The 27,655-nt window shown below is 43.9% G+C and overlaps 1 protein-coding gene across 1 annotated transcript in view; it reads left to right on the forward strand.

Annotated features, from left to right (window-relative positions):
- FBXW8 (F-box and WD repeat domain containing 8) overlaps nucleotides 1-27,655 on the forward strand; it is a 64,981-nt gene that overhangs the window by 6,955 nt on the left and 30,371 nt on the right. The window contains exons 3-5 of the mRNA XM_064726925.1: nucleotides 2,753-2,917; nucleotides 3,136-3,224; nucleotides 21,788-21,945. Coding sequence (XP_064582995.1) covers nucleotides 2,753-2,917; nucleotides 3,136-3,224; nucleotides 21,788-21,945 — 412 coding nt within the window. The remainder of the gene's footprint in view (nucleotides 1-2,752; nucleotides 2,918-3,135; nucleotides 3,225-21,787; nucleotides 21,946-27,655) is intronic.

The raw sequence follows: 27,655 nt of genomic DNA on the forward strand, positions 1-27,655 counted from the left end.
ATGGCAGGGGTGACACTGGGTGGTCTTTAAGGTCCCTTCCAGGCCAAACCATTTTGTGCTCGGGGCTGTGAGCAGAAAAGATGAGCAGCTTCCATCAGAATGGCTTTGGATTAAACACTTGGCACTGTTTCTTGTACTGAGCTCAAAGTCCAGCGAGTTCTAATTGAGGCCCCTGGTCCCAGCAAATGAGCCTTGACTCTGCCTTTGTGTGTCTGGGGAAGAAAATAAACCTAGTGAAATAAAAACCATTATCAGATGCAGAGGGATGAATAAACCTTCATTAGGATTTGAGCCAGTTGATTTAGATGGGATTAGAAGAAATTTTGGATTTGATGGAAGAGGTGGGGTTTTTTAGGGGGAAAAATATCCCCCAGAGGCAAAACCAAATAGCAAAGCCTGTGTCAGCAAAAGCTTTTGAAGTCCTTCAGAACATTATTACTTGCTGAACTATAAAATATAAAACTGTCCCTCTGTGGAGCTCAAGGGAACCCAAACTTTCTTTGCTGAGAGCAGTTGTAAAAAGATAATAGGAACACTGAAGACAAAATTAAATTCAGGACTCCAAATCTATAAACAAGTCTGTAAGATGTTGTCATTGATCCTTGCTGGAGTTTCTGTTCAGTTTAGATTTGGAAAGAGTTTTAACAAGAGCTTTGCACATCTCAGCTGCTCTCCAGCACCCAGCTTTTGGGTGCATGTAAATAAAGCCATAATGCCCTGGCTTTTGGGGCCTCACCTGAAACTCCAAGTCAAGCAGATCTAATAAAGCTGACTTGAAGCCAATGGCTGGTTTTAATGCTGCAGCTCACAGTGGTGCTGTAAAGTGAAATGCTTGAGACTCTTTATTAGTGATTTCGTGCAGCTGAGCCTCGCTCAGTGGGGTTTTACAAGGGATTGGCATGTGAGTTTGGGGCTGTAAGGAAAGGCTGGGTTAGGGACCCTTTGGAAATTCAGGCTTGTAAAGCAGCAGGGTTCACTGTAATTTGATTGAAAAAAAATCAGGATAGGATAGGATCTTTATTCCCCCTGAAAGTTGAAAAGGCAGTCAGAATTTTATGTAGCTCCCCCCCCTTTTCTTTTGTTTTACTGTCTTTATAAAATGCTTTTAAGACCTTGAAACTTGAAAGGTCTGTGCAATATTGTCTGTTTTGGCAGGCTGAAAGGTGTGTGTTTATTTTTGATTTTTCTTTTGGAAAGCAAGGCAAGAGCTGGCCTGGTTTGGCTGTGCTTCCCTGTGCGTGTGCTCAGCCTGTCCCTGTCAGGAAAATGTTGCTGCTGTTTGGGGAGGGGGCAGAGGTTCTGCCTGGGGGGCTCCACTCCTGCACCACAGCTGCTCTTCTGGTGTGTCAGCAGAAAGCTGCTTTGGGGTTTTGGGTTTTTTTTTGTGTTCTTGGAGCAATAACACAGATATTTATCCTACTTTTAAATCAAATTGAGAGCAAATTCCTGATGGTTTGGGTTTGGGATTGCCTCTCTTTGGTGCTTTTGAAGTTGCTGAGTGTGTCCCTCCAGGGACAGGAGCGCTCAGCACTTGGATTGCAGGGTGCTGTGTGTTGCTGGAGCAGCCTCAGTGCTGGTTCTGTCATTTCAGGGCATTTTTCTTGCCCTGTGCAGGTTGTTTCCTTTGTCAGAGGATGGACAGGGATTGTCTCCCTCTGCCACTTTGTTCTGAGGGCTCTGGGTGATCCAGAATGTTCATTTTGCTGCTTTTGGATATTCCTATTTGAGCATTGCTTTTCTCTGTAGCTCTCAAACCTTGAAAACACTTGCAGGTTACTCAGATCACCCCTTCTTTCATCATATTAAACATTTTCTATGTGTGTGTCACTATAGGAAAAAATGGCAAATAAATATAAAGAGATGGTCCTGGGGGAGTTTGTGTCCATGTGAGGCTTGGATTCTTGGCATAATCTGGGGACTGAAATGAACATTAGATGCTTAATTGTAACTTACTAAAAATGATGTCAGTCTCAGAAGGTTCTTTTAATCTTTTTAGAACCAGAGCACAATTGATTGCTGCTTTCACCAGTCGTGGCTTTCATTGGTTACATCTGTTTTTTTAAATTAAGAATTACAGAGGAAAAAAAAAAAGCTACTTAAGTTGGCTCTTACCTCTTGAATCTTTAATTCTGAGCCCACAATTGATTGTGATGAAGCTGTTCTCTCTGGAATGGGCAGCAACTTGAGGCTGCTTGAAAAACTTAATAATTCATTCCTATTTATGCATACTGTAATACAATAGGTTATAAATCACTAATGTCATACCCCTAATCAGGCATTGTCAGTGGGACTTCAGAGATATGGTGCTGTGATCTGAGAGGGTTTCTTAGCTACAAATATGAAAATATATTCATATTTTTGCTCTAAGCTCACAATTCTCTCTTAATTGTTTTCTTGCTGCTTTTCCTGTCAAAATTTTCCAGTCACTGATATTTCAGGTTGACAGTGTGGCCACTAAACTGCTGTCTATGTTATGTGGAGTTTCAGTGGAGTATAAACTCATTTATTTCCTGAAGAAACCACAGAAAACAAGCCTTTTGTTAAAAATCTGGGGTTTTTATACACTCAGGTGTATAAAGATTGAACAAATATATTTGTTAAAATAAGACTTTCATATTAATTTATTAATATTAATAATATCTCTTGTATTAATTTCTATCTTAATATGAAATATTAAATAGTATCTGAAATATAAAATCTCATTTTTCCTTATCCATTTATGAGAGATCCATATATAAACATTGATTTCTAGGTCAGCAGGACATGGAAAATCCTTGCAGAAGACGAAGTGTTGTGGTACCGGCTGTGCCAGGAGGAGGGATACCTGTTGGACATGAGCATCTCTGACCATTCCTGCTGGAAACTCGCCCTCAAAAACTGCAGAGCCAGAGAGCACATGCTGAAAACCAACTGGAAGGTGAGAGGGAAATGAAGGAATTGAATGGGGAAAAATTGGAATGGGGAAAATTGGGAACCTGCTTAGAGCATGTGGGAGAGGAGAGCTGGTGTTGTGTTCTGCAGCTGTTGAAAGCTGCTGGGGGGTTTTGGGGTAGCAGTAGCAAAGCTGGGGGTTTGCCAGCAGCAGGTTTTGGTGGATAAAGGAATGGGAACCACCAGCCCTGTGTCTCTCTGCAGAACCGTGTGGGTGCCGTGAGCCAGCTGCACTACGAGCCCGGCCGCGTCCTGTGCGACGTCCACTGCTGCGACGGCGTGGTCATGGCGGGGTGAGCACGGGGCTGGCACTGCCCTCTGTGGCTGCACGGGGCTGGCACTGCCCACTGCACCTTCCACAGAGTGTGCACTGCCCACTGCACCTTCCATAGATTGTGTAATGCCCACTGCACCTTCCATAGATTGTGTAATGCCCACTGCACCTTCCACAGAGTGTGCACTGCCCACTGCATCTTCCATAGATTGTGTAATGCCCACTGCAGCTGCACCAGGGTCTGCAGTGCCCACTGCACCTTCCATAGAGTGTGCACTGCCCACTGCACCTTCCACAGAGTGTGCACTGCCCACTGCACCTTCCATAGAGTGTGTAATGCCCACTGCACCTTCCATAGAGTGTGTAATGCCCACTGCACCTTCCATAGAGTGTGTAATGCCCACTGCACCTTCCATAGAGTGTGCACTGCCCACTGCACCTTCCATAGAGTGTGTAATGCCCACTGCATCTTCCATAGAGTGTGTAATGTCCACTGCACCTTCTATAGGGTGTGTAATGCCCACTCCACTTTCTATAGGGTGTGTAATGCCCACTCACTTTCTATAGAGTGTGTAATGCCCACTCCATCTTCTATAGGGTGTGTAATGCCCACTCCACCTCCTATAGAATGTGTAATGCCCACTCCACCTCCTATAGAGTGTGTAATGCCCACTGCACCTTCCATAGAGTGTGTAATGCCCACTCCATCTTCTATAGGGTGTGTAATGCCCACTCCACCTTCTATAGAGTGTGTAATGCCCACTCCATCCTCTATAGAGTGTGTAATGTCCAGTCCACCTTCCATAGAGTGTGTAATGCCCACTCCACCTTCCATAGAGTGTGTAATGCCCACTCCATCCTCTATAGAGTGTGTAATGTCCACTCCATCCTCTATAGAGTGTGTAATGCCCACTCCACCTCCTATAGAGTGTGTAATGCCCACTCCATCCTCTGTAGGGTGTGTAGTGCCACTTCACCTTCTATAGAGTGTGCAATGCTCCCTCCATCCTCTATAGAGTGTGTAAAGCTTGCTCCATCTTCTGTAGTGTGTAAGGCCCCCTCCATCCTCTATAGAGTGTGTAAAGGTTGCTCCATCTTCTATAGAGTGTGTAATGCCCACTGCACCTTTTATAGTGTGTAATGTTCACTCCATGTGTTACAGAATGTGTAATGTCCATTGCACCTGCAACAGTGTGTAGTGCCTGCTCCATCCTTACCAGAGTGTGTAATTCCCACTCTACCTTTACAAGGCTGTGAAATGCCCACTCCACCTTCTATAGAGTGTGTAATGCTCATTTTATCTTCACCAGAGTGTCTAATGCTCACTCCACCTTTAATAGAGTGTGTAAAGCTTGCACCATCCTTACCAGGCTGAGTAATACTCCTTCCACCTCTACTAAGCTGGAGAGGTGTCCACTCCATCTTTACCAGTCGGTGTAGGGCTCACTCCACCTTCACCATCTGAAATCTCAGGTGTTTCTTTATAATAAATTCAATAATTTATAATAAATTCAAAAGCAGCACCTGTTTGTTGCTTAATTAATTAACCTTAATTCTGTTAAGAATGGATTCACCTGCAGTTCCTTAAGTGACTGATGAGGATGTTTATCTACAATTTACCTCAGCAGTTCAAATTTTATGGAACTATTCCAAAGTTATCTCACGTGCAAGTAGTCCCTGTAAAAACTCAGGTGCTTTCTGATGAACTCCATCTATTGTTTTGTTCTGGAAGCACCCAGAATGTATTAAACATTTTACACATCTACCAAAAAAAATCCCCCTTTTTAATGTTTTTTCCTAAAAATCTCTTAATCACAAAGGTAGCTTGTCACAGCACAAAAATAACTTTAGAAGGGCTGTTACTTTTCTCCATTCTTACTTAAAAGACAATCTGGGAGGAAAATAACCCACTCAGAATAGATAAACTCAAACTTCTCTTTTCCTAATATAGAAGTTTTCTGGACCTTGGTTTAATGTTATCTATGTGGTTTATACTCTTAAATACAATTTTAAGGGTCTCACAAATTTTTAGAAGAGGTTACAGTGATTCTCCCAGGAAGTGTGAGGCTTTCCTGTGTTCTGTTTGAATTTCACAGGTTCAGTAATTAGTAACCCTCCAGAAATGATATGAGTAAATAAAAATTATGATATAAATAAAATTATGACATTGTCCTTGACATACCAGAGTTAAATGTGTAATGGTAGCACTTCATGTTAATGGTGTGGGACTGAGGAAACTGCTTCTAAAATACTTCAAAATTCACAGACTGGTTATAAGAAAGATGCCTGGAAAACTCTTAATTCATGGAAATCCTTTTGAATACTCTTGGACAGCTGAGAGCAGGACTCTAAACTATCAGACAGCAAACCCAGTTTTCTCCATGCTGCTGCCAAAACCTCCAGCTCTTCTTTTCCTTCATTTTCTCTTTTGTATTTATATCCAAACGTGCAGTAGATAGGAATTATGCAGATTAAATTACATTTCTGAAGTATTAATAAGCACAGGTTGTGAATCCTGCATATTAAATCAAATAGTCCATATTTTGGCTTGTTGTATTAAAGAAGTTGGGTCCTGACAGTTGCACACACACTTTTCATGTTGGTTCTCCAGTTCCTCCAGTATCTCCTGATTCTCTTGGTGAATTTACATCAGGGGTGTGATGCAATTAAATAATTCAGATACCTGAAAACAGGTGAGCAGGTAAGAGACCACTGAGGGAACTCTGCATGTGTGTATACTTTAGGAAAAAATGATGTTCACTTAAATGACTTTCCAGTAATTTCTCTGAAAAATGAATTATCTCTTTATGAAGCTGTGAGCATGTGTTTGATAAAACAACATGAAGAAATTAAAATCCAGCTGTTTGAATTTACCTAGTTAGTAAATGAAGAGTTTAGAGCATTAGAACACAAAAATTATGTTATGTCCTTTGCTGTTTACTGCTTGTCCTTCACTCTGCTTGGTCTCTTAAATTGGTAAATGGTAAATATCAAACAAGGGAGACTTCAATTTATAACTAAAACTTCAGAGGGCATCAGCAAATTGTGCAGAGAAATACTTTATGTGCATTTGGTAAGTATTTAGGATATGAGGAATTTGTTTTGTTGTTTGCTGTGTTTTTATTTTTAAAATCCAACCACAACCCTCCCCTGTCTCTCCCAGCTTATAAAATTGAACTTAATGGCATTGTGCTTTCAAATTTGTCATAAAAGTGTAATGAATCTGGTGATCAATAACAAACTGTTGTGTTCTTTCAGTGCTGAAGAAGTAATTTAATAGCTGAGGTTTACAAAGTCAATTCTCCTCTCAGTATAAATATCAATTATCTGTTACATTTAATGATTCTCTCTCCTGTTTCACAAACACTGTGCTCAGCTTTGCATGGGGAATAATCAGTGATTACAGAGGGACCTGTGTGTCTGAATGTGTGAGTTTGCAAGGCCTGGTGCTGCTAATCCAGAATTGTGGGGCATTAACCAAGGATTTTCTATTCTGAATATTTTCTATTCCCAATAGTTTCTATTTCTGCTCAGGGCTGCTCAGTTTTGAGCAGGTTTTTGGATCATAATTCCACTGCTGGTGCTCCAGCCCCTTCCCTGGGCACGCTCCAGCCCCTCCAGGTCCTTTTTGTCCTGAGGGGCCCAGAACTGGGCAGAGGATTGGAGGTGCCCCAGGAGTGCCCAGAGCTTTGCCCTGGGACAGCCCAGGTGCCCTTGCACACCTGGGCACACCTGGGCACACCTGGGCACACCTGGGCTGGTTGGTGCCCAGCTGATGCCACCCGCACCCCCAGGGCTTTGTCCACCTTGTGCAGCCTCCAGCATTCCCTGATGATGGTGGCCCAGGGTAGGACCCTGCACTTGGCCCTGCTGATGTTCTGTGCCAGAACTTTGCCTGGCACTGAGTTCAGGCTGACAGGGCAGTGAAGTAAACAGGGCAGGAGATGTTTGTCCTTTTTAATGGCTTTATTAAAAATCAGCTCAGGTGGGAAGAACCGAGGGCTTGCACTCACACTGCTGCTCCCAGGAGTGGCACAGAGGAGGAGGAACAGTGCAGCTTTGTCCACTGGTCTGCAGGCAGAGCTGGGGCTTCCATCCTCACAAGACCATCAGGAGCTTGCCAGTTTTTCAGTTTCACATTCGAGGTCCGATGTCCCCTCTTCTCCATCCTCCAGGAAGCAGCAGGGTGTCACTGACAAAAGGGGGATTCCCAGCCATCAACAACAGGTGGATTGTCACAGACATCTTTTATGAAAAATCCTTTCCTTAGGATTTTTCCTCCTGAGAAGCTGACAGGCCTCAGGAACAAAATGTAAACATTGATTATCTGCTGCTGTGGAATGCAACAGGTGCATCTGTGATTGGTCTCATGTGGTTGTTTCTAATTAATGGCCAGTCAAAGTGATCTGGCTCCGTCAGAGAGTCTGAGCCACAAGCCTTTGTTATCATTCTTTCTTTTTCTGTTCTTAGCCAGCCTTCTAATGAAGTCCTTTCTTCTATTCTTTTAGTATAGTTTTAATGTAATATATATCATAAAATAATAAATCAGTCTTCTGAAACATGGAGTCAGATCCTCATCTCTTCCCTCATCCTAAGACCCCTGTGAGCACTGTCACAGTAGTTAATGAAAATGACAGGTGATTACAACAATTTGTTGTTGTACAACAATAACAGTTACAACTCTACTCTGGCAGCAACTGACCCAACCTGTGAACTCTGCAACCTTTTAAAAAAATGGGCAACTTTTCTACTCATAACAGGCAGCATTTCCCTGGACCCTCCTTCCAGCCCAGCTCCTGGATGGGCATCACTGAGCTCAGCTCACGGATTGCTGAGCTCGAGGGTGGGAAGTGTTGGGGTGAGCTCTGCCCCCCTCCCTCAGCAGCCTGGGGTGTGTCCCAAGGTCTGCAGCAGGATGCCAACCATTTCCCCTTGGGTCATGGGCCTTCATTCTGCTCCCTGCCCCTGCTTTCCAGCCTGGGTACCCTGAGGACAGCGCCATAATTCCCTCAGCATTTTCCTCATCTTTTGTCACTGTTTCTCCCTGATCCAATAAAAATGGAGATTCTCCTTAGCAATCCTTTTGTTGCTGATGTATTTATAGAAACATCTTTTTTTTTCTGGCAGCAGCAAGATGAAGCTATAGTTGGGCTGAGAGGAGTTCTGGTTGGAGAGAGCAGGAATGCTGGGGTTGGTGGTGTTTGGGAATCTTGGAGCAAGCCTGGAGTCACTGATTGATTTGAACCTGTGCTGTACTAGGGGTCATCTTGTCATCTTCCCTGTCCTGCTTCAAACTTTGTTGCAAAGTAGAATCATTTTTATTTTAGTTGCCGTAGAGCTTTTTAGTCTTTCTGAAAGGGAATTTGAACAGGTTGTGGGCAGAGTGACTTAAACCAGCAGCTGTAATTTATAGAGGCACAGTGTGAGCTGGTTCAGGAGCAGCTCTTTATTAATCTGTGAAGGAAGTAAAGGCACAGAAACACGCAGAGAAACGCTCCTATTCCATGCACTCTCCCTTGTCCCCACGCTGCTGGCCAGGCTGAGGCCAGGAGATGGCAGAATTTCAGGGATTGATTGAGTGCAACCTGAGCTGGGAGCCGAGGTGGCAGCGAGCAGCTCCCCTTTGTGCTGCCTGACATCAGATAATTCAATCTGGCCTGCACGCAGAGCTTCTTGTGTTTGTCATTAAAATTTCATCCCGGTGGTTACCAGGCTTGTTTTCTGGGTCAGCCCCTGAGTCCCTTTTCATTTGAGCCAGCGGTGTTTGTGGTTACCTCACTCCCAATCAATGCTGGATTCGCCAGCCTTTCTACAGTTACACGTCTCGAAGGATCTTCTCTAAAGGGATGATGTTCTCCCCCTCATCCCCCATTCAAATGGAGTTTCAGCCCGAAGTCAGAGCTTACTTAAAGCAATTATATAGCTGCTTGCTTGGCTTTTAGAAATTCCTGCTGGTGATGAGGCTCCCTGAGCCTGATGCTGTCATTTACTGTGCAGAATGCCTGCATTGCTTCACTTTCTCTTACTAAAATCTGGATTTATGTGAGTTTTTTTAAAGCAAATGCACGTTCAGACAGTAAAATTGCTACTTTTTTGCTACCTTTTTTCCTTTTGCTACCTGTTTTTCAGAGGTTGGGTCAAAGTGATCTGAGAACGTGTATGTGGTCCTTGTTTGACCTTGTCATTCCAGAGGATCCCATGGCACATCCTGAGCCTGCTGCTCCTGACTGGCTCTGAAATATTCACCTGTGGCTGTTCTTGAGCCCTGGGGTGAGCTTGCCTTGTGCTGCTGGTGCCCATCTCCCCTCACAGCTCACCCCTGAAACCACACCAGGCGGGCTCTGAGGGGAATGTGTTAATTTTTTAATGCTTGCAGGAAAAGCACTGTGGCTTCACTGCTGCTGGTGATGGCTCTGAAAATAAAAGAGTCAGACCAGAGTCAGAGCACCCTTCCCAGACCCAGAACTATAAACTATCATCTTCTTCTTTTTCTTCAGTTTTCCGTGACTGAGGGGTGGCCTGGTACTGAAGAGCTTGGCCACAAACTGATTTAGCAGATGCTGTGAGGAGTTCCTGCACCTCTTACAGACTGGGAAATCAGCCCTGGCTGCTCTTGAAGTTTTAATTTCAGATGTTTTCCTCCTATCCCCCCTAAGTGCTGCCTAATTTCCTCGAGATTTGAGGAGTTAGGACTGGTGAGATTCATCCTCTGGTTGCCTCGATAAAGCAACAGATTCACGTTTCTCCCTTTTCAGGGTGGGGCACACCTGGCACAGGTGATGTTTCCCCAAATGATGCTTGATAAAGGCAATGAGAAACTAAGGAAGAGCTTCCTGAATATCCTGTGTGGTTTCTTAGGGGAATCTGGATATTTATTTCTCATGCTGACATGATTGTATGCAGTTCTTCATTCTGGGAGCTCTCACAAACAGTTTGGGCCTTTCAGTTTAACTCATTTTGAGCAACATCTGCACACAAATAGCTGCTCGTTTATGGTGAGTTCCTTTGTTCTCTTCCATCACCTTCCACTCCACTTTGCTCCTGCTCAAAGGTGACCTGCAAATGACTTTTTAGAAGCTGGGCTTGCCACTCTCTTTAGTTTCATAATGATGTGTGAAACTAGCCCGAAAGGCTCGAAAAAGCTTTCCTGCACTTTTTAAAACTTCATGTCAACTCTCATCTAATTTGGATTTTTTGCTATAGGGCTTGTGGGTTATTCTCAAGGTATTTATTATTAGCTCTTGCATCTTAATTCAGTGTGCAGACCTGAGGAAACCGAAATATTAATTAGTAATGAAAATGAATCAAAGTTAACAAACTGAAGACTTCCAACAGCCTGAATAAACCCCTGCCTTGTTTAATTGCCTAAATTTCATTTCTATGAGGCCACAACTTTCATAGTTTCTCTGTCTCCTCCCAAGATGTCAAACAAAGCAGAAGGTGAAAATAATTGCTTTTTCCTTCAACCTTCCCCAGACCTTTTGTGCTCTCTTCACTCACTCTCCTCATTGTTAAGGAGCAGTGTCAGGGCTCCTCTTTCCACCCTGAGCAGGGCAATGACATCCTGAGTTCAGAGGGTGACAGATGAGCAGGGGCTTAGGTAAGGTGGTGTTGGTGACAGCCAGGCTGCCTTTTCTGCCAGCTCCTGAATAAAACCTTTCAGGTGAAAGCCAGGGTGGGGTTGGGTTGTTGGGTGTGCTCAGTGGTGTCAGGTGTTGAGGATTTACCTGCCCTGCACTCATCAGCTCATGGCACCCATTGGTGTCAGAGCAAACAGGATGGGATCATTGTTGTATTAAACAGGAAGGGAGTTTTGAGTTGGTTTGGGGTTTTTTTTTCGTTTATGAAGCCTGATCTGACTCTGTGGAAGCTGCTTTTGCAACCTGCCTGGAGCTCTTGGTTTGCCTCTGGGTTTTGCAGGCACAAGCAGTAATTTTGAGCTTGTAAGGCCAGACAAACCCATCCTTCTTTCTACTAACCTTGTTGAAGATTTCATTTTTACTCTTTGGGCCGTCACCATCAGTGCCTGGAGCTCAGGTGCTGCCCCTCCTCTCTGCTGCTTGCAGCCTGTTGCAGTTTGTGTTCCTTGCAGAGCAAACAGATCAATTTGCAGCATGCTCCAGTGGTGTTTTCTCACCTCTGGCTGCAACTGGAGCCTCTGTTTTATCTGTGCTTTGTCCTTTGTGACATGACAGGGCTGATGGAGCAGAGCCTTCCCAGATTGCATCATAATGCCTCCTGAATTCTTATGGAAAAGATAATTTTTTTTTTCTCCTGAACCCACAGTAATTTGTTTCCTTGGTGGAAGAGCTGCTTTAATTAATGGGCCTGGGCTGATGCAAGCCACTGGAACCTTGAGCTAGGGGATGGGAGATTTTTTTGCCTTAAAAATCAAATTACTGGAAACAGTGTTAGCTTTTTCTAATTGCTGCTTTTATAAATGTTCATTAAAATGTTTTCCTTACAGTACAACCCTTTGGCTTGTTTCTGTTCCCTTGGTATGACATTTGCATGCACTTAATATAGAAGGTGAGGCAGAAGCAGTGAGGATGGTGAAATGTTAATTTTGTTACAGATAACAGTGCTAAGCTGCAGAACTACACACTCCAGCAGCTTAACCCACTTTCTTGAGGGATAATTTCCTAAATAAAGCCCTAAAAAGGAAGGTAGAAGCTCTCTGCAGCTCCATATTTGTGAGGGGTCCACAGATGGGCGTGGGTTGGTGAATTGGAAAGTTGGGTTCCCAGCAGAAGAGTTTGGGAACTGATCACGAGGATGCTCAGAATGGATTTCCTACATGCTAAATCTGAAAGTGCTTCCAGACCCATTTTGGGACACATTAGTCACATTTTTCATGGCTGCACTCATATATCAAGCAGCCCAAAAGTACATTTGGATGAAATCAGGGAGATTAATTTTCTACTCTACATTTTTCTACCAGCATTAGGATTGTTTCAGACTCTGGTTTTGGTTTACCCCCATCTGTTTTTCCTTGTGTTTTATGGTGTAGCTTTCTGCTATGTAATAGAAAATTTTCTCTTCTCTGTTCCATTTGTGTTTTATTTTTGGCCATTGTGTTCTATTTATATTCCTTTCTGCCATGTCAAGTAGCTCTTTTCTGCTACTATTAGTTTTTCCTGAATCCCTTCCTTAAGGAATCCTTCAGCCAAGCTACCTGTTGGTTAGAGTTGGCAAAATCCAAATACCTGAGAGTGACAATGCAGGGAGAATGGGGAACTTTTACCTTTTCCAATCTTTGAGGCTCCTCACACTGTGGTAGATGTTTCTGAGCTGTCCATCACTCATCCCTCACTTCAGAGGAGTACAAAGAAGGTGCTAGAATCCCTAGAATTCCAGAGTTTTTCATCGTAATTGGGGTACCTCCCAACATGCCAAGGTTCTGATGGGGAGGTGTTTTGAAATTGGACATTGAGTTGTCGCTGTCTCACTTGAGCCTGGCAGAGAAGATGGAGCTCAGGGTCAATCTGAACCAATTTCAAGGTGTTTGGGCTTGGGTTTGCATCTTTAATTGGGCCTTATTCTTGAGCCTGCTGAGGGGGGCACTGGCTGATACCTCAATTAAACACAGGAAGGACTGGAGAGTTGCTTGTGGTGGAATAAGGATGAAAGCTCTGAGGTGCTTGTTGGAGCAAGACAATGCAAAATACTCATTATTTTACTTGCTTATCAACAGGCATCTGCTTAAACAGAGACTGTTACTGCAGCAAAATTCCTACTGACTTCAATAAAATGCACTGACATTGTAAGGACTTCATAATAAGATCTTTTGAGTATTAACAGATGGTCCCTGACTGCCTGAAACAAAGTTGTTGGGTTTTTTTTTTTTGGTTTGTTGATCACCGCAGGTATCTGGAAACCGAACAGACTTTGCCTTCTGGAAATCAGACCTGACTGTGAAACAAAGGGGGTTCTTTCTCCTTCCTTTTCCTTGCTACAGACTCTTTAGAGAAAATATGGAAAACATGAACTGGTTTCTGGTGGCTTTTATCAGAAGTCTTTGGTGACCAGCCCAATTTAGTGCAGCAAGCCTTGCCCTGGAGGGGTGTGCTCGAGGCAGCACCAAAAGTGAGTGGCACCAGCATTCTGTCTGAACAGAAACCCAGCAAGGGCCCTGTTGACCCTGTGGTTTGAAGTGAAATTCTGCAGTGCCAGCAGTCCCCCAGCCATGAAGGAAAGCAGTTTGTCTTTGCTGCTGCCATGGACTGAATGAGCGGAGTCTCGAATGTTTGGAAAATGTTCCTGTTAACAGTTTTTCTTTTGTGTATTTGTCAGTTTATATATTAGTTGCAGTTGTACTTTGCACAAACACTAATTAGACAGCCATCAACACTCAGGGCCAAAGCCTTACTAACAATGCAACTGTGATAGCAGTGTCTTAATTGGTTGAGTATAATTGTCATTAGGCAACCATAAAGACATCTGGGGCTCTGGAGAGGGATCAGCCTCCCCCTCCTCCTCTTCCCCAAATTTGTTCTGGCTATTGCTATCCAGCACAGTGGAGCTTTTTCAGATGAGATTCTGTGTTTTGACCAGTTTCCTGATGTTTTTCTCCTTATGAAATCGTCTGCCTCTTCAGCACCACTTCATTAGAGCTGTGCCAGCCTCCAGCTCTGCTTCCTCCCACATGTGCTCTGCTCTCCACCACCTGCTTCCCAGACATTCATCGTGGGGCAGCAGCAGCTTTTAACCCCAGCTCCTTCTGCTTTCACTCATGTGGGAGAGCACAGCAAAATGTCCTTCTCATTACTGCCACTAAAAAAGTAGTCACAATGCTTTTGCTTAGTGAATAGGTATATTTTAATTGTATATTAATTTAATTTCTCACAGTTTTTCTAAGCTATATGCATTCTACCCATTGTTGCTCCATTTCAGCAAGGTTTTGATGCATCATTCCTGAGAATCCAGGCTAATTTTTACAGGTAGATCCATATCTGGTCAGAATTACAGAATGGGCTTGTTGAGGAGAAGTATATTTACTTCATGCAGCTTGAAGTATATTATTTAGTATATTTAGCATATTATTTAATATATTTAGTATATTTACTAAAATACAGCTTGTCTCTTCTCTGCTGTTGCTTCTCATGTGTCTATACTGAAATATTCCAAAGAACAAGGGCAAAGTGGAATGTGAGTCCATCAAAGAAGCTGAGTTATTTGGGTGGAGAGGCTCTGTTGAACATCAGAGAAGGAAAAATGTGTGAGTAGAAAGAGCTGGGAGCCAGGTGTGGTGTGGTGGAAGGTATCAGGAGAGGGGGAAATTGGCTTTGTGAGCAACAGGCTTCTTGTTGCTCCCTGTTGTGCTCAGGAGAGCAAGACTTTGGACAACCTTTCTAAATGAAATGAGGCAGGTGAGGTCTGTAATGTGGGTTGTTTCTGGGTTTGGGTTGTTGGGTTTGCTCAGTGGTGTCAGGTGTTGGAGGATTTACTGCACTGCACTCATCAGCTCATGGCACCCATCAGGGAAAGCAGCTGAAATGCTCTTGGTGTCAGAGCAACCAGGATGGGATCATTGCTGTATTAAACAGGGAGGGAGTTTTGAGTTGGTTTGGGGATTTTTTCACTCCAGCAGGAAGCTAAGTGGGCATTTCATTGCCATCTTGGTAGAAAATTCAGTAACTGAGTGGGTTTGGAGTGCTGGGCTTGTTCCTGGGCAGGACTTGCATCTGGAGTTATTTCATTGAGTGATCCAAATGAAAATTTCAGGGCAAAATGCAAAAGTTGTGGTGGGAAATGAATAGAAATCTTGAAATGATCTAGAAATAGTGCAGTGTGTTCCTCTCTCCAGCCAGCTCTGTTGATAGGGCAGATTTGCCAATTATCTGCAATAAAGCAGCCTTTTTATTTTTTTTACAGCAAGGCAGTGCTTTAATAGTTTAAAAGCCTTTTGTTGTGGTTACAAATTGAAAGTGTGGTGCTCTTTACAACAGCATTAAATTATTTTTTTTCTTTCTGAATTGGATTCATCTGTGTTTGAAATGTTTCCAGTTCAGTCCTGGTGCAGGCCCAGTGCACGCTGGAAATGGGCAGTGGAGGAGCTGATTTCTGTCTCCCATTTCCCCGGGCTGCAGCTCCACTCATGATCCCACCATGGTCTTGTGGAACATCTCTCCCAATCCTTCAGCTCTGCTGTGGGGGAGTGCCCTGGGAAGGATGGGAATGGTGAGAAATGGGGGAGGAGGGATATGTCCGATTTTCGGCTGTTTGGATGGCCTGGAAAGGCCCGGGGTGGCCTTGGGGCAGCCCGCGGATCAAAGGACGAGAAGAGGCTTCAGTTCTTTTCTCGGTCTCGGTGTTTATTAATTGTTTATCTAAAAGATTTTCTCTCGGCCCGACAGAGCTCTGCTCAGCAGCCAGCCATGAGCACACTCCCCTCCCCTCCGGGCGGTCACCTATCTTTATACCCAAAGTTACGTGTACAATATTTATCATTTTTCCCCAATACCTTTCACCCTTATTGCCCGGTGCACTTTTAGTAATGACCAATCCCAAAGTGCCACCATCACCACAGAAGATGGAGAAGAAGAAGAAGAAGAAGGACAGGACACGCCCCAATTCCTCCATCTTACTTCTCTAAACCCCCCTGTACAGAAATCCTAAACCCTGTGTTTCACCCTCTAATTAACTGATCCCTTCACCATTCACCCCGGTGAAACCCTCCTATCCTCATACAGGTGTCGTCTCCTGTGTAGGATCAAAGTCCAGCCACCAGACACTTCTGGAACATTCCAGGACTCCCGAGCCCCCCAAGGGTGGTCTCGGTGACTCGGCACCTCAGTCCTGAGGTGCTGAGATCCCACAGGGATACAGGAAGCCTTGGGAACCTTCCTGAGGAATTTCTGTGCTGGGATTTCTGGACAGCCATGGGGGAGCTTTGGTGGGCTCGTGCAGGGTTCTCCTGGAGTCTCCCTGGTCTGTGTCCCTGCAGGAGCACAGGGTGCTCTCAGGGATTGCTGGGCAGTGTCAGAGCCCTCTGGGGACAAATTCTGGTGTCCTGCAGGTCCTGGCAGGGACTGTGGCTCCATGACAGGAGTGGGAGTCTCCAGCATGAGCTGATCCACCAGGGAGTGCAGGATGAGGAGATGAAAGCTGCAGGGTGGGCTGGTGCAGACCCTGCCAAACCCTCCCAGCAAAACCACATCAGAATTTATTTCATCATCAAATTGATTTCCACTCAGTGTCCAGAAGTGTTTGGTGGTGCTGCTCCAGTTTGAGCTTGGCTCAGAGGTGGTTCAGGTGGTTCTTTGTGAGCAGAGAATGGTTCAAACGAAATTTTGACTTGGTTGAATTCTGAGATAAAATGAATTTAAGGATTTACTGTGGTGCTGTGATGTTGTTTCTCTAATTCCAGAATTGCAGTCAATGCATTGTTATTTTTGGTGGATCCCTTGTGTTCCAGGCTGTGTAGAGAAGCCAGGTGCAGTGTGGCCTGAGAATTATCCAGCCCTGGGTCTCTTCTGCCATTTTCTCCTTCTCTCAGTCTTTGTTTTTACATCTCCAGCCTGGACTGTGTGAGAGCTACACTAGGAGGAGATGCTGTTCTTCCTTGTTTATTTAGAGATGAAAACAAATATGAGTTCTGTCCAGTCTACCAGTGTTTTATGTCTCCCCTGGAACTCACTTTTCAGTGACAAGAGAATTTTGGCTTCCCTTGGGAGGAATCTGCTGCTCTTGGCAGTGAGGAGAAGCTCAAAAACACGACCCCAGCCAACCCTAACATAAGGAAACAAAAATCACTTCAGAATTAAAATGCTTCCAAAACATTGTGTGCCTCTTGTTGAAGGGGCCTGCAATCACCTGTCCTGTTGTGGTTTACATCCAGATTTTGAAGCAAAATGAGCCCTTTCTAGTTTTGCAAACTGAGGAGATTTGTTGTGATCTGATCTGCGCTCTGTGTCCAATCCATCATGAAACATTTTGCTTTGGGGAAAATGTTTCTTGGCCTGTTCTTGTTAGACTGTGCTGCTGTAAATTGGAAATGAAAGCAGGATTCAGAGAGGTTTGGGCCTTTTTTGCAGAGAAAGAGAAAGGGAGAAGTGTCCCACCCTGCTCTCATTTCCCTGGGTGCTCCCCTGTCAGAGGAGGCAGTGACAAGGACAGGCTTCCCTCTCTTCCTGATCAATTAATGTGCATCTCTCTCTGCCTGACAGATTTCACCACCCCCCTGGGCACTTTAATTCCTTCTCTAAATTGGAGCCTTTCCACCAGGAGGTGGGGAGGGATTGAAGTCAGAGGGAGAGATCCACCTTTATTGATCAGCATCTACTCTACTTTATTCATCAGTCAGGCACTTTTTATAACAGTGTTCATTCACTTCATGCATATTGCAAAATCTGAGCTCCTGATAGGCTGTAGAGAAAACTTCAGCTCCTCCTTTTGTTTACAATACCTGAAGTTTGTTTATTGAAACCAAGATCAGTGTTCCCACCATGATATGAAAAGTTCTCAAAACCTTCATATCTATTCCCAGACTGGCTGTCTGTTCCCAGTAGCAGTCAAGGACAGAACGGTCTGAGAATCTTGTTGTTTATATAAAAGGTAGCTGAGAACCTTAATTATTTACAGGATCAAGCCTGGGAAAGGCTGCTTTTTTCCTTTAGCTGAATCCCTTCATGGCCTCTTTCTTTAAGCCATGCTTGAACCAGGCTCTCCACAGGGAGGGATCTGCTCCCAGCTGCAGGAGCCCTGGGCATGGCACTGCCCAGAGAATGGGAAACCTGAGTGCAACTCCCATGTCCCATAAACCTTCATTTCCTTCTTTATCTTGTAATTCACTTTTTTTTTTTTCCTCATAAGCACAGCCAGATTCCCAACCACCAGACCTCTGAGGCTGGTAAGAATCACTTTTCCATGATACTTTTCCCCCAAAAGTCAGGATGTAATATCACAGGTGACAGAGCAGGAAGCACCTTTGATTTTCCAAAAGAATCCAAGTGTCAGCTATGCCAGAGGAAGACATCTGACAATGTTAATTATCACAGTTTTGTCAAAACTGGCCTTAAATAATTATAGATCTGCGGTCTTTGACCAGTTGTAGAAGCTTCTCTGCTTTTTCTGTGATTTTGTTTTCCCTTTAATAGTCTTTTGTGTGGTCATAGATGGCCCAGTGCAGTTTATCCATTATTTGCTGTGTAACAGCCTTCTTTCATTCAGATATGGTCAATATTATCTGAAAAGTTTAGTTCTGTTTCTTTATTTCCTCATTGACAAGCTGATGCTAAATTACAGTTTTTGTGATATTTTAATGAGCCTCCTCCTGCAAAAAAGGAACCTTAATTCTAAAGACAACACTTAGTTGAATCAATTAATTAATTAATTAATTAGTCTTCAGAGATGTAGGTAAATTGATCTGTTGATGAGACATCAAGAAATTTCTTCTATAAAAAGGAATTTCTTCCTATAAAGAGCAGCAGGTTGGGTGGGTGCTGATGTAGTCATAGATAAATGCTCTGGTTTAACAAAGCCAGAAATCTTGAAAGACTGAAAAGAACCAGTTTAAAGTTTTGTCATGATGTAATTTAGGCTTGTTCCTGATTTCCTTTTTCCCTCTTGAGCCTGGCTCTCCCTTTGTAAAGTGGGTACTGATTGTGGTGGCTCAGTTGTGTGTCGTAGAATCACAGAGTGAACTGGGTTGAAAGAGAGCTTTGAGAACATCAAATCCAACCTGTGACCCAGCAGCTCCTCATCAGCTGAAGCATGGCACTGAGTGCCACATCCAGGACAGTGACTCCACCACTGTGGGAACCAGACAAACAGAAACTTCCACAGACACTGAAGGGTTTGATCTGCAGCCTTAGAAAAAGGTTGGATTGATGTAAAAATACAACACACAGGCATTAAGCAGAAGAATCATAAACTTATGTTTCTATAGTTGTAAGAATGTGCCTTAAGTAAGTGAGAAGCTGCATTGATAAGGTGGTGAAGGGTTTATAATGTAGGGGTGGGGTTGTATGGAATAACTTCTAAACTCTCAGCTTATAATAGAAGCATCTGTGTGTCTGTGAGACAGAAACCTGTTGGACAAAAGTACCCACAGTGCAGCAAAAGTAAGTAAAGGTGATAGGTTAGAAAAGCAAACTAAATCTTGTGGCATCTATTCATTGGGTTAGAAAGTTCTATATTGTCTTGTAACAAGGAACTTGTGGCCATTTTGAGCTGTGGCTGATTGCTTGCTGCTCTAAATCTCACAGCCTCTGAGACTGATGTTTATCTGAGCAATAAATCCTTCTTAGCCCAGCTGTGGTCCCATCCCTTCATTAAAAGCTGTGACAATGATACACCACCTCCCTGGCACACAGTTCCAGTGCCCAGTCTCTCTTTCAGTGAAGAATTCTTTTCTGATGTTCAACCTAAACTTCCCCTGGCTCAACTTATGTGCTCTTCTCTGCCTGGGAGAAGAGACCAACCCTCCTTGGCTACAGCTTCCTCTCAGGGGGCTGTAGAGAGTGATGAAGTCACCCCTGACCCTTCTTTTTCCATGCTAACCAACCCCAGCTCCCTCAGGAGCTCACAGGATTTGTGCTCCAAGCCTCTCACCAGCCTTGTTTCCCTTCTCTGGACACCCCCCAGCCCTAAATGTCCTTCCCAAACCGAGGGCCCAGGGCTGGACACAGCACTCAGGGTGCAGCCTGACCAGTGCTGAGCACAGGGCCAGGATCACTGCCCTGCTCCTGTTGGCCACACCATTCCTTGTAGCTCCAATTTACCTGCCTGCCCTGGTAGAATTTGGTGCCACATTCAATAAATGGGGCTAAAATGGGCAAAGCTGATGGTTTTGTGCACAGGGGGCTGGGGAGGATCAGTGTGGGAGCTGTTTGAACCCACCCTTGTTCCTTCTGCTGCAGCCACCTCCTTGCAGGTGCTGTGGGGTTGTTGGTGTTGGATTATGGATTTTCTGACCCAGAGATGGGGCAACTGAGAGGTGTTTGAAAAACTTCTATTCCATTTTCAGTATCTTGAGAAGGGTGAGGCAATACTGATGTTATAATTCACACCATCACAATCAGAAGCTAATTATTTTCTAATTACAATACACTGTAAGAGTTTCTTGGCCTATCAGCTTTTTGCCACACCATGCTGTAAATGCCTTAAAGCCAATCATCTAAAACTGCCCCTCGTGGGTCCCACCACAATGCATCTTTCATAGTTCTGTTTCTCCAAAGTATCCAGTCTTGTTTGTGAGCCCATCCTTTGAAACTTGTTTCTAGCTCCATTTCTCTCCCAACAATGTCTGTCCCATTCCATGGCATTTCTAAGTCAGCATTTCTTATCTCAGGGTTTGCATACAGATGCACACTGTGTGGGCCTTCTGTCAGGCTTTGAGAATTGTCTACAAATTCATTTCCCACATTTCCCCCTCTCTCTTGAACAGAAAAAAACTTCTTTGATAACTTTGTTTATTGTTTGCTGTGCACAGTGAGGTGTACAAGGCACTATCACTAACATTGTCACTATAACAACAAATTATTTTGTAAAGTTTTTTAGTTAAGGTGTAAAACTATGTTTTAAACAAGTCATCTAACTACGATCTATCCTCTGTTTTAATCTGATTTGTCAAATGATTTAGTTTTTGAAGTTGTTTATGGATGAACTCTAAATGTCAGATAAATTTATACAACACAATCCTTCAGATTCTTTATAACTGATTATATGCAGTTTGCATACAGATCCATACTATGCTGTGGCATTCACATTCTCTGAACAGAGAGAGACTTCATTTTCTCTCCTAAGATTTTTCCTGTTTGTTTCTGGATGGACTCTGAAGGGTCAGATAAATTTATACAACACAATCCTTCAGATTCTTTATAATTATGGTTATCTGCACAGTTTGCATACAGATCCATACTATGCTGTGGCATTCACATTCTCTGAACATAGAGAATGTCAGAGAGAGACATAATTTTCTCTCGTAGGATATTATCTGTTTGTTTCTGGATGGACTCTTAAGTGGTCAGATAAATTTATACAACACAATCCTTCAGATTCTTTATAACTATGGTTATGTGCACAGTTTGCATACAGATCCATACTATGCTGTGGCATTCACATTCTCTGAACATAGAGAATGTGAGAGAGACATCATTTTCTCTCCTAGGATATTTCCTGTTGGTTTGTGGATGGACTCTAAATGCTCAGATAAATTTATACAACACAATCCTTCAGATTCTGTATAATTATGATTATCTGCTCAGTTTGCATACAGATCCATACTATGCTGTGGCATTCACATTCTCTGAACAGAGAGAGACATCATTTTCTCTGCCAGGATTTTTCCTGCTAGTTTCTGGATGGACTTGGAATGGTCAGATAAATTTATACAACACAATCCTTAAGATTCTGTATAATTATGATTATCTGCACAGTTTGCATACAGATCCATACTATGCTGTGGCATTCACATTCTCTGAACAGAGACATCATTTTCTCTCCTAAGATTTTTTCCTGGAGAAGCACAGAGAGAAGAAGAGAAAACAATTCTTATCTCTCTACGCAAGCCTTCCATCAAGTTATAAAAATTCTCTGTTATTAATTTCTCAGGTGGGTGATGGCTCCCTTGTTTTGCAGGTACAGCTCGGGGGAGGTGAAGCTGTGGGACACCCGCACCTGGGACTACAGAGCCCCTGTGCTGGCAGCAGTGGCAGGCCCTGGAGGGGCTGGAGCTTTGCCACACGTCTGCTTTGTGAGGATCAACAGCTCCCTGGCCGTGGCTGCCCACGAGGACGGTGAGCAAGCACAACTCTCCTCCCTATTAAAACAACAGCACAAAAAAAAAAAAAAAAAGGCTTCACAGAAATGAAGCAGCTGTGCTCAGCTTTTTGTGTGTCTGTAATCCTGTGTATCCACACACACGCACACACTTGCTTTTATGTGAGAAAGTTGGCCAATAACCCTAAATGCATTAGGAGGCATTGGAACATAGCACCCATTAAAGCTGAGCTTTAATTCCTACTGGAGCTGCTGCACAAAGCTTGAGTGCCAGGCTGTAGTCCAGCCAAGCTATCTTAAGCAAATAACTTGTTTTGCTATAAAAATATTAAATATTCTTCCACCAGCCTTCTCCTCTGGCCAAAACTCCCTTGGGGTGCTGTGGAGCTTTGTTATGGGGATGGTGGTAAACTTGGATGGCTGATTAATCCCCATCCCTCTCGCTCTTGGCGTGGTGTGTGGATGCACTGAAGTGTTGGTTTGCAGTGCTGGGTTGTTGTTATATACTTGGATTTAAAGAAATGAAAGCTTTCACCTAATATTTAGTGAAACCCTCATAAAATCCTGGTTGTGTGCATTGTTTTAAATATCCTTAGAGGGTTTCTGTAATGGACAACAAGAGCCAGAGACCAACATCTTCTGGATGTGGGAACAGCAATTAAAAAAGTCAGGTTTGGACAGTACCGACTGACTGGGATCCTAAACTGAGGTGCTTGGGCAGAACTCCACTCCCATCATCTTTAAAATATAAAATTTGATACTTAAAATGTCTCTTGGGTACAAATAAAGAATATTTGTAAGTTTAGAGAGCTTTGTACACACACTTTGATCCTTGTTTTCTACAGATGAAAACAAAACAGAAGGTGGATAATCCAAACAAAATCCCTAATCTCCACTTTTATTTTAGAAGTAAATTAAATGCTTTATGTGTTTTAAGATTCTCAGCATCCTTAGCTGGTTTTCTAGCTTGGATCATGCCAGGATGTTTTTCTGTGGGTAAAAATTGTTAATAGGCAACATTTTCTGACAACAGCAAATCTGGTGTTATTAATATTATTATATAAATTATAACACAGGTTTAAGTGCTGGCTTTTTTTCCAGTGTTCCAAACAACGACTAGCAGAGGGTCTTTTGTTTGTTTTCTAGTTTCCCACTGACTAATCTAATAATTTGTCTGGGTTTTTTGCCTGTCATATCCCTTGCTGTCAGTGCTGTGACTGAACTAGTTTGCATAAAGCTCGGCGTCTTTTATTCTTTTGGGTAGAGATTCTAATAGGCTCTGTGATATGGCAGTTACTCTGATTTGAGAAGCCTTGGTCAGAATAGATTAGTTTCTATGGGAATAGGGAAATAAAAAGACCCATTTTAGCAGTGTTTACTAACTGCAAGCCGAAAGCACATATTTACAGTTTGCTGGAGTGAGTTATTTTAAATTTTGGGGAGGGAGCGGACAGCTTTGAAGATAATGTGTTTGATTGTTCTTTGTTGTACTTTTGCAGCTCCCTTTCCTCTTTGTCTGTAAGTTTGACTAACCCAGAGGAGCCATCTGCTCGTGTTGGAGGTGGTGCTGTCAGGCAGTCTAGACTTCCCTGGCGAATCCCTGGCTGGCCCCGACGCCATCCCTGGCTGCTCCCGCGGTGCTGGCCCCGCTTCCCCATCCCAGGGAAGGGCTGGCAGGCACTGCCTGCCCTGCTCTGCCCTCAGCTCCTTCCCCAGGCACACCAAGGACACGGGGATGTCCTCCTGGGATGCCCTGGCCAAAGTGGGTTGTCACTCCATGGTGGCCCTGGAGGAAATGGGGTTGTGATTGCTGATGGTGCCAGCCTCGGGCTGCAGGGATGGGGAGAGGAGGGAGGAATGGATGAGGAGCAAATGAAGTTCCCTGTGCCCGTGCCAGCGCTCAGTGGGGGCACTGGATGTACACCTGGGGCAACGGGACTTGGCAACTCGAGCCACAGTTGTGATTTTTGAATTCCAACCCACTGGCCTCATATTTCTTCTGCCTTGTTTCCTATTGTCAGCACTGGCAGTGCTCCAGTTTGATTTTACCACTAATTGTGTTGCACGTTACCGAACTGAAATGAATCAAATCAAAATGCTTTTCCTGGAGCATTAGATAAAGCAGGCGAGGGTTCTGGGTAATGAGCAGATGCTGCTAATGCAGGGACAGGAGAGGCCTTGCCAGGACTCCATCTGCTCCATGCTTGCCTGCCTTTGGCTGGGAGCCACAGCTTTTGGGAAACAGCAGTCTGCTTCAGCCATCCCTCTCCCCCCTGCGCTCTGGAGCTGCATGGTTTGACTGGCAAACAATGTGCAGCAACAGGAGAACAGAACTTTTTCCTGCTGTCCTTTAAATGCCACGGCCACCCTGCTGCAGGCACGGTGGGGAGCACGGCCCTGCTGCCCTGCTTGTACCCCCTCAGGCCCATCTGAGGAGCTGCTGGCTTCCCAAGCTGCAGGGGAAGCACAGGAGGGTGCTTGCTGCAGGGTCAGAGGTGCTCCTGCCTGCTGCAGCCTCCAGGAGGGGAATTTTGGCAGTGCTGCTTTTTGGATTTCTGTGCTCTGTCCTTTCTGGTGCCCCTAAAGCTGCCTGGGGGTGTTGTCCCTTCTGTACCCTCTTTGCAGAGTGATGGGTTTGGTGTTCCTGAGGGCCAGGATGTGCTCCAAGAGAGCAGCAACATTCCAGGCTGGCTGGAGTGAAGGAAAAAATGTCAGAAAGAAACTGCAGGAGAGGGGCTGGGATGTTTATTCCCATTGGGTGCAGATCTCTTGGTTTGGGTGAGTGGAGTGTGATTTCCCATCCTGGTCATCCCATTCCCCACAGGGTCTGTTCCTTCTCTGAGGGACTGTCCAGGGATGGTGTTGTGTGGAAATCCTCGGAAAAAGGGTGGTGGGGATTAAAATCTGGGAACATTTGGTGGGAACTGGAGTGGTAATGTAGTGTGAGGGAAAGGCTCTTGTCACTGAGGTCTGATCTCACTATTTGTACCCTCAGGACCTGCTGGAAGTGAAAATTAAATGTGAAATGTTGGTTAATGAACTTCAAGTATTTACTAAGGTTAAATTAGTGTTTACCAAAACACAACTAGAAATGTTTTTGGGAAAAACTCAAAAATTCACAGCAACAAGTTTTGATCCTCCAGGCTGGTGCTCATTTTCACCCATGCTTTTCTTATATGGCTTGTACTTCATAGAGATATGATATAGCTGAAAATTATAAGGAAATAAATTCATATTCCCACTTTGGAGTAAAAAAACCCCACCTGTATGGAGCCAGAGAATCACAGAATAGCCTGAGTTGGAAGGGACCCACAAGGATCATCAATTCCAAGGGTTTTCAAAAGGTGAAATTGAGTTTTATTTTATTTAACTCAAGGTGGCAAGGCCACAGCTCTGAAACAGGACAAGCACCATGGAGATGATGTGAATTCAGCACCTTCTGGCCTTCCCTTGTGTTTAGAAGCTGAAGGGAATGAACGTGTAAACCATGAGCACATTTGGATTCCCTGCTCCAGCACAGACAAAATTCTGGAGTTTTAAATTATTTTTTTTCCACATAATGCACATGTAGATTGCTTTACACCTCTCCCAAAGCTGGCAGCAGCCACCAGCTGACAGCAAATGCTGGTTTTAATGTGGAAGAGCTGATGCAAAGGGTCTTTAGGATCTGAGCTGGGATCTTCACACCCACATCCAAGTTCCCCAAACAGGCAGCTCAGGTGGGCAGTGCCAGCTGTGCCCAGCTCAGGAGGGGCTCAGACAGGCTCTGTGACACTGCCAGACACAGCCAGCATAATATTTACAAATGAGATTTAACTCTGTTTGCTCTGTGGTTGTGCTGCCTTGCCCTGTCGGAGGATTAGGGGATTTTAAAGGAAAAAAAAGATACTTGGGTTTGTTTAATTTTGTAACAAATGCATTGCCTGTAATAGCAGAGAGAAAAACCTGTGTGAACACAGATGTAACAGCTGCTTTTGCAGGGTGTCTTCTGTGCTGCCAGCACTGCTGGTGGACAGAGAGGAGCTGCAGCCTCCCAGCCCTGACACAGCACGAGCTGTGCAGGGCTGGTGATGCTCCCAAAACGTGGGGCTCAGTCAGGACCAGCACTGCCCTCTGAGGCACAGCACCTCCTGCTCAGTGTTCTCTCCAAGTGCTTTCCAGGCTGGAGTCAATGGCAATACATGGACCTTTCAGCAGGCCACAATTCAGGAATATATGGGTTGGGAGTTGAATTTTTTGTTAAATCTGGGGCAAAGTGATAAATGAGGCTGGTGCAGTGATTGTCAGCATTACAGCAGCAGCAGCAGCTTCTTGCACTTCTTTTCATGAGCCATGATGACTTTCCAGCTTGCTCATAATTCTAAATAATTTTGGGGAGTTACTGTTAGAGTTCAGTTGGAATAATCACAATTATGGTGCAGATTTCAGCGTGCTGTGAAACCGCTGCTTATAATTTTCATTTCGTGACCTTCTGACACTTGGTAAGATTTCAGTATTATAAAAAATAAAAAAGATAACATATGGCTGCAACCTTAACTTCACCTCAGCAGAGGAATTGCTGTGGAAATGAGGTGCTGGGCAGTGCTGGAGGCAGGAAGACAGACTGTGGAGAGCAGTGATCTCATCTGCACTGCTAAATCTTTGCCTGATTTTTTTTAGTGCCACACTAATAACCTGAACTGGAATGGTGTGGGATTTTTTGCTCTTACCCGAACGTGATTGACTGCTGCAAGGACTTGCACACCCATAAATACCTTTTGTTGTTTCTGCAGTGAAATGCAGAATATTCTGAGCAGCACTTTTAGCCCTCATAGCAGCTTTACCTATTTATAAATCCAGTGGAGTGTTTGCTTTTTCTGTTTTCCTTCTGTCCTGATCTTTGTGACTCCCTTCCAATTCAGGATATTCTTTGAACTCTCCAAGTTACTCTTTACTTTCTGCTTCTTCATCACATGTGAATTTGTGACCTTACAAGTCACTTTTTGTTTAGATTACCAGAAATGTTTTGCCCATATCATGTATCATTATATGGGCAATACAATGCACATATCTGTGTTTGTACACTCTGTGTTTGCCTGATTATAATATTTTCTTTTGGACAGATTTTGACATGTTTGAGATGCAATAACAATAATAACAGTAATAATAGTAATAATAGTAATAATAAACAGTAGTAGTAGTAGTAATAATAGTAATAATAATAATTTGTGGCTTGTTGCCCAAAATTGGAGAGCAGAACCCTGAGCTCTGGGTTTCTCAGTTTGCTCCTGTGGTCAGAATATTTTATTATTTTTCCCAGAACTTTTGTCCATTTAGACACTGTTAAACCCAGTGGAATGTTCATCACAGAGATGTGTAAACAAAAGGCTTCAATGAAAGCAAATCAGCCTTGTTTTTCCTCTTCATGAATCTGATATTTAATTGAGATACATTTTCTGCTGAACAAAAATTGAAAATCCTTCTGCTTGGAGGAGCCTGGCAGCCAAACCCATGGTCTGACACAAAAGTCCAGTTCTGACTCCCTGTGTCTGATATCACTTTATCACTGATGGGGTTTTTCCTGGAGGAATAATTCCTGAATAATTTCCTGGAGGTGAGACCTCCCCATCCCTTTGCTCTGGGGGTGCAGCCTGTGCTGCCCACTTGGATTTGTTAACTGGTTTGAAGCTGTGTGCAACCAGCCTGTTTTGCAGACCCAGTTCAGCAGTTATTTACCTTTCAAGCAAT

This window comes from Zonotrichia leucophrys, chromosome 15 (assembly GCF_028769735.1).
Source record: "Zonotrichia leucophrys gambelii isolate GWCS_2022_RI chromosome 15, RI_Zleu_2.0, whole genome shotgun sequence".
In the NCBI taxonomy this organism is placed as follows: Eukaryota; Metazoa; Chordata; class Aves; order Passeriformes; family Passerellidae; genus Zonotrichia; species Zonotrichia leucophrys.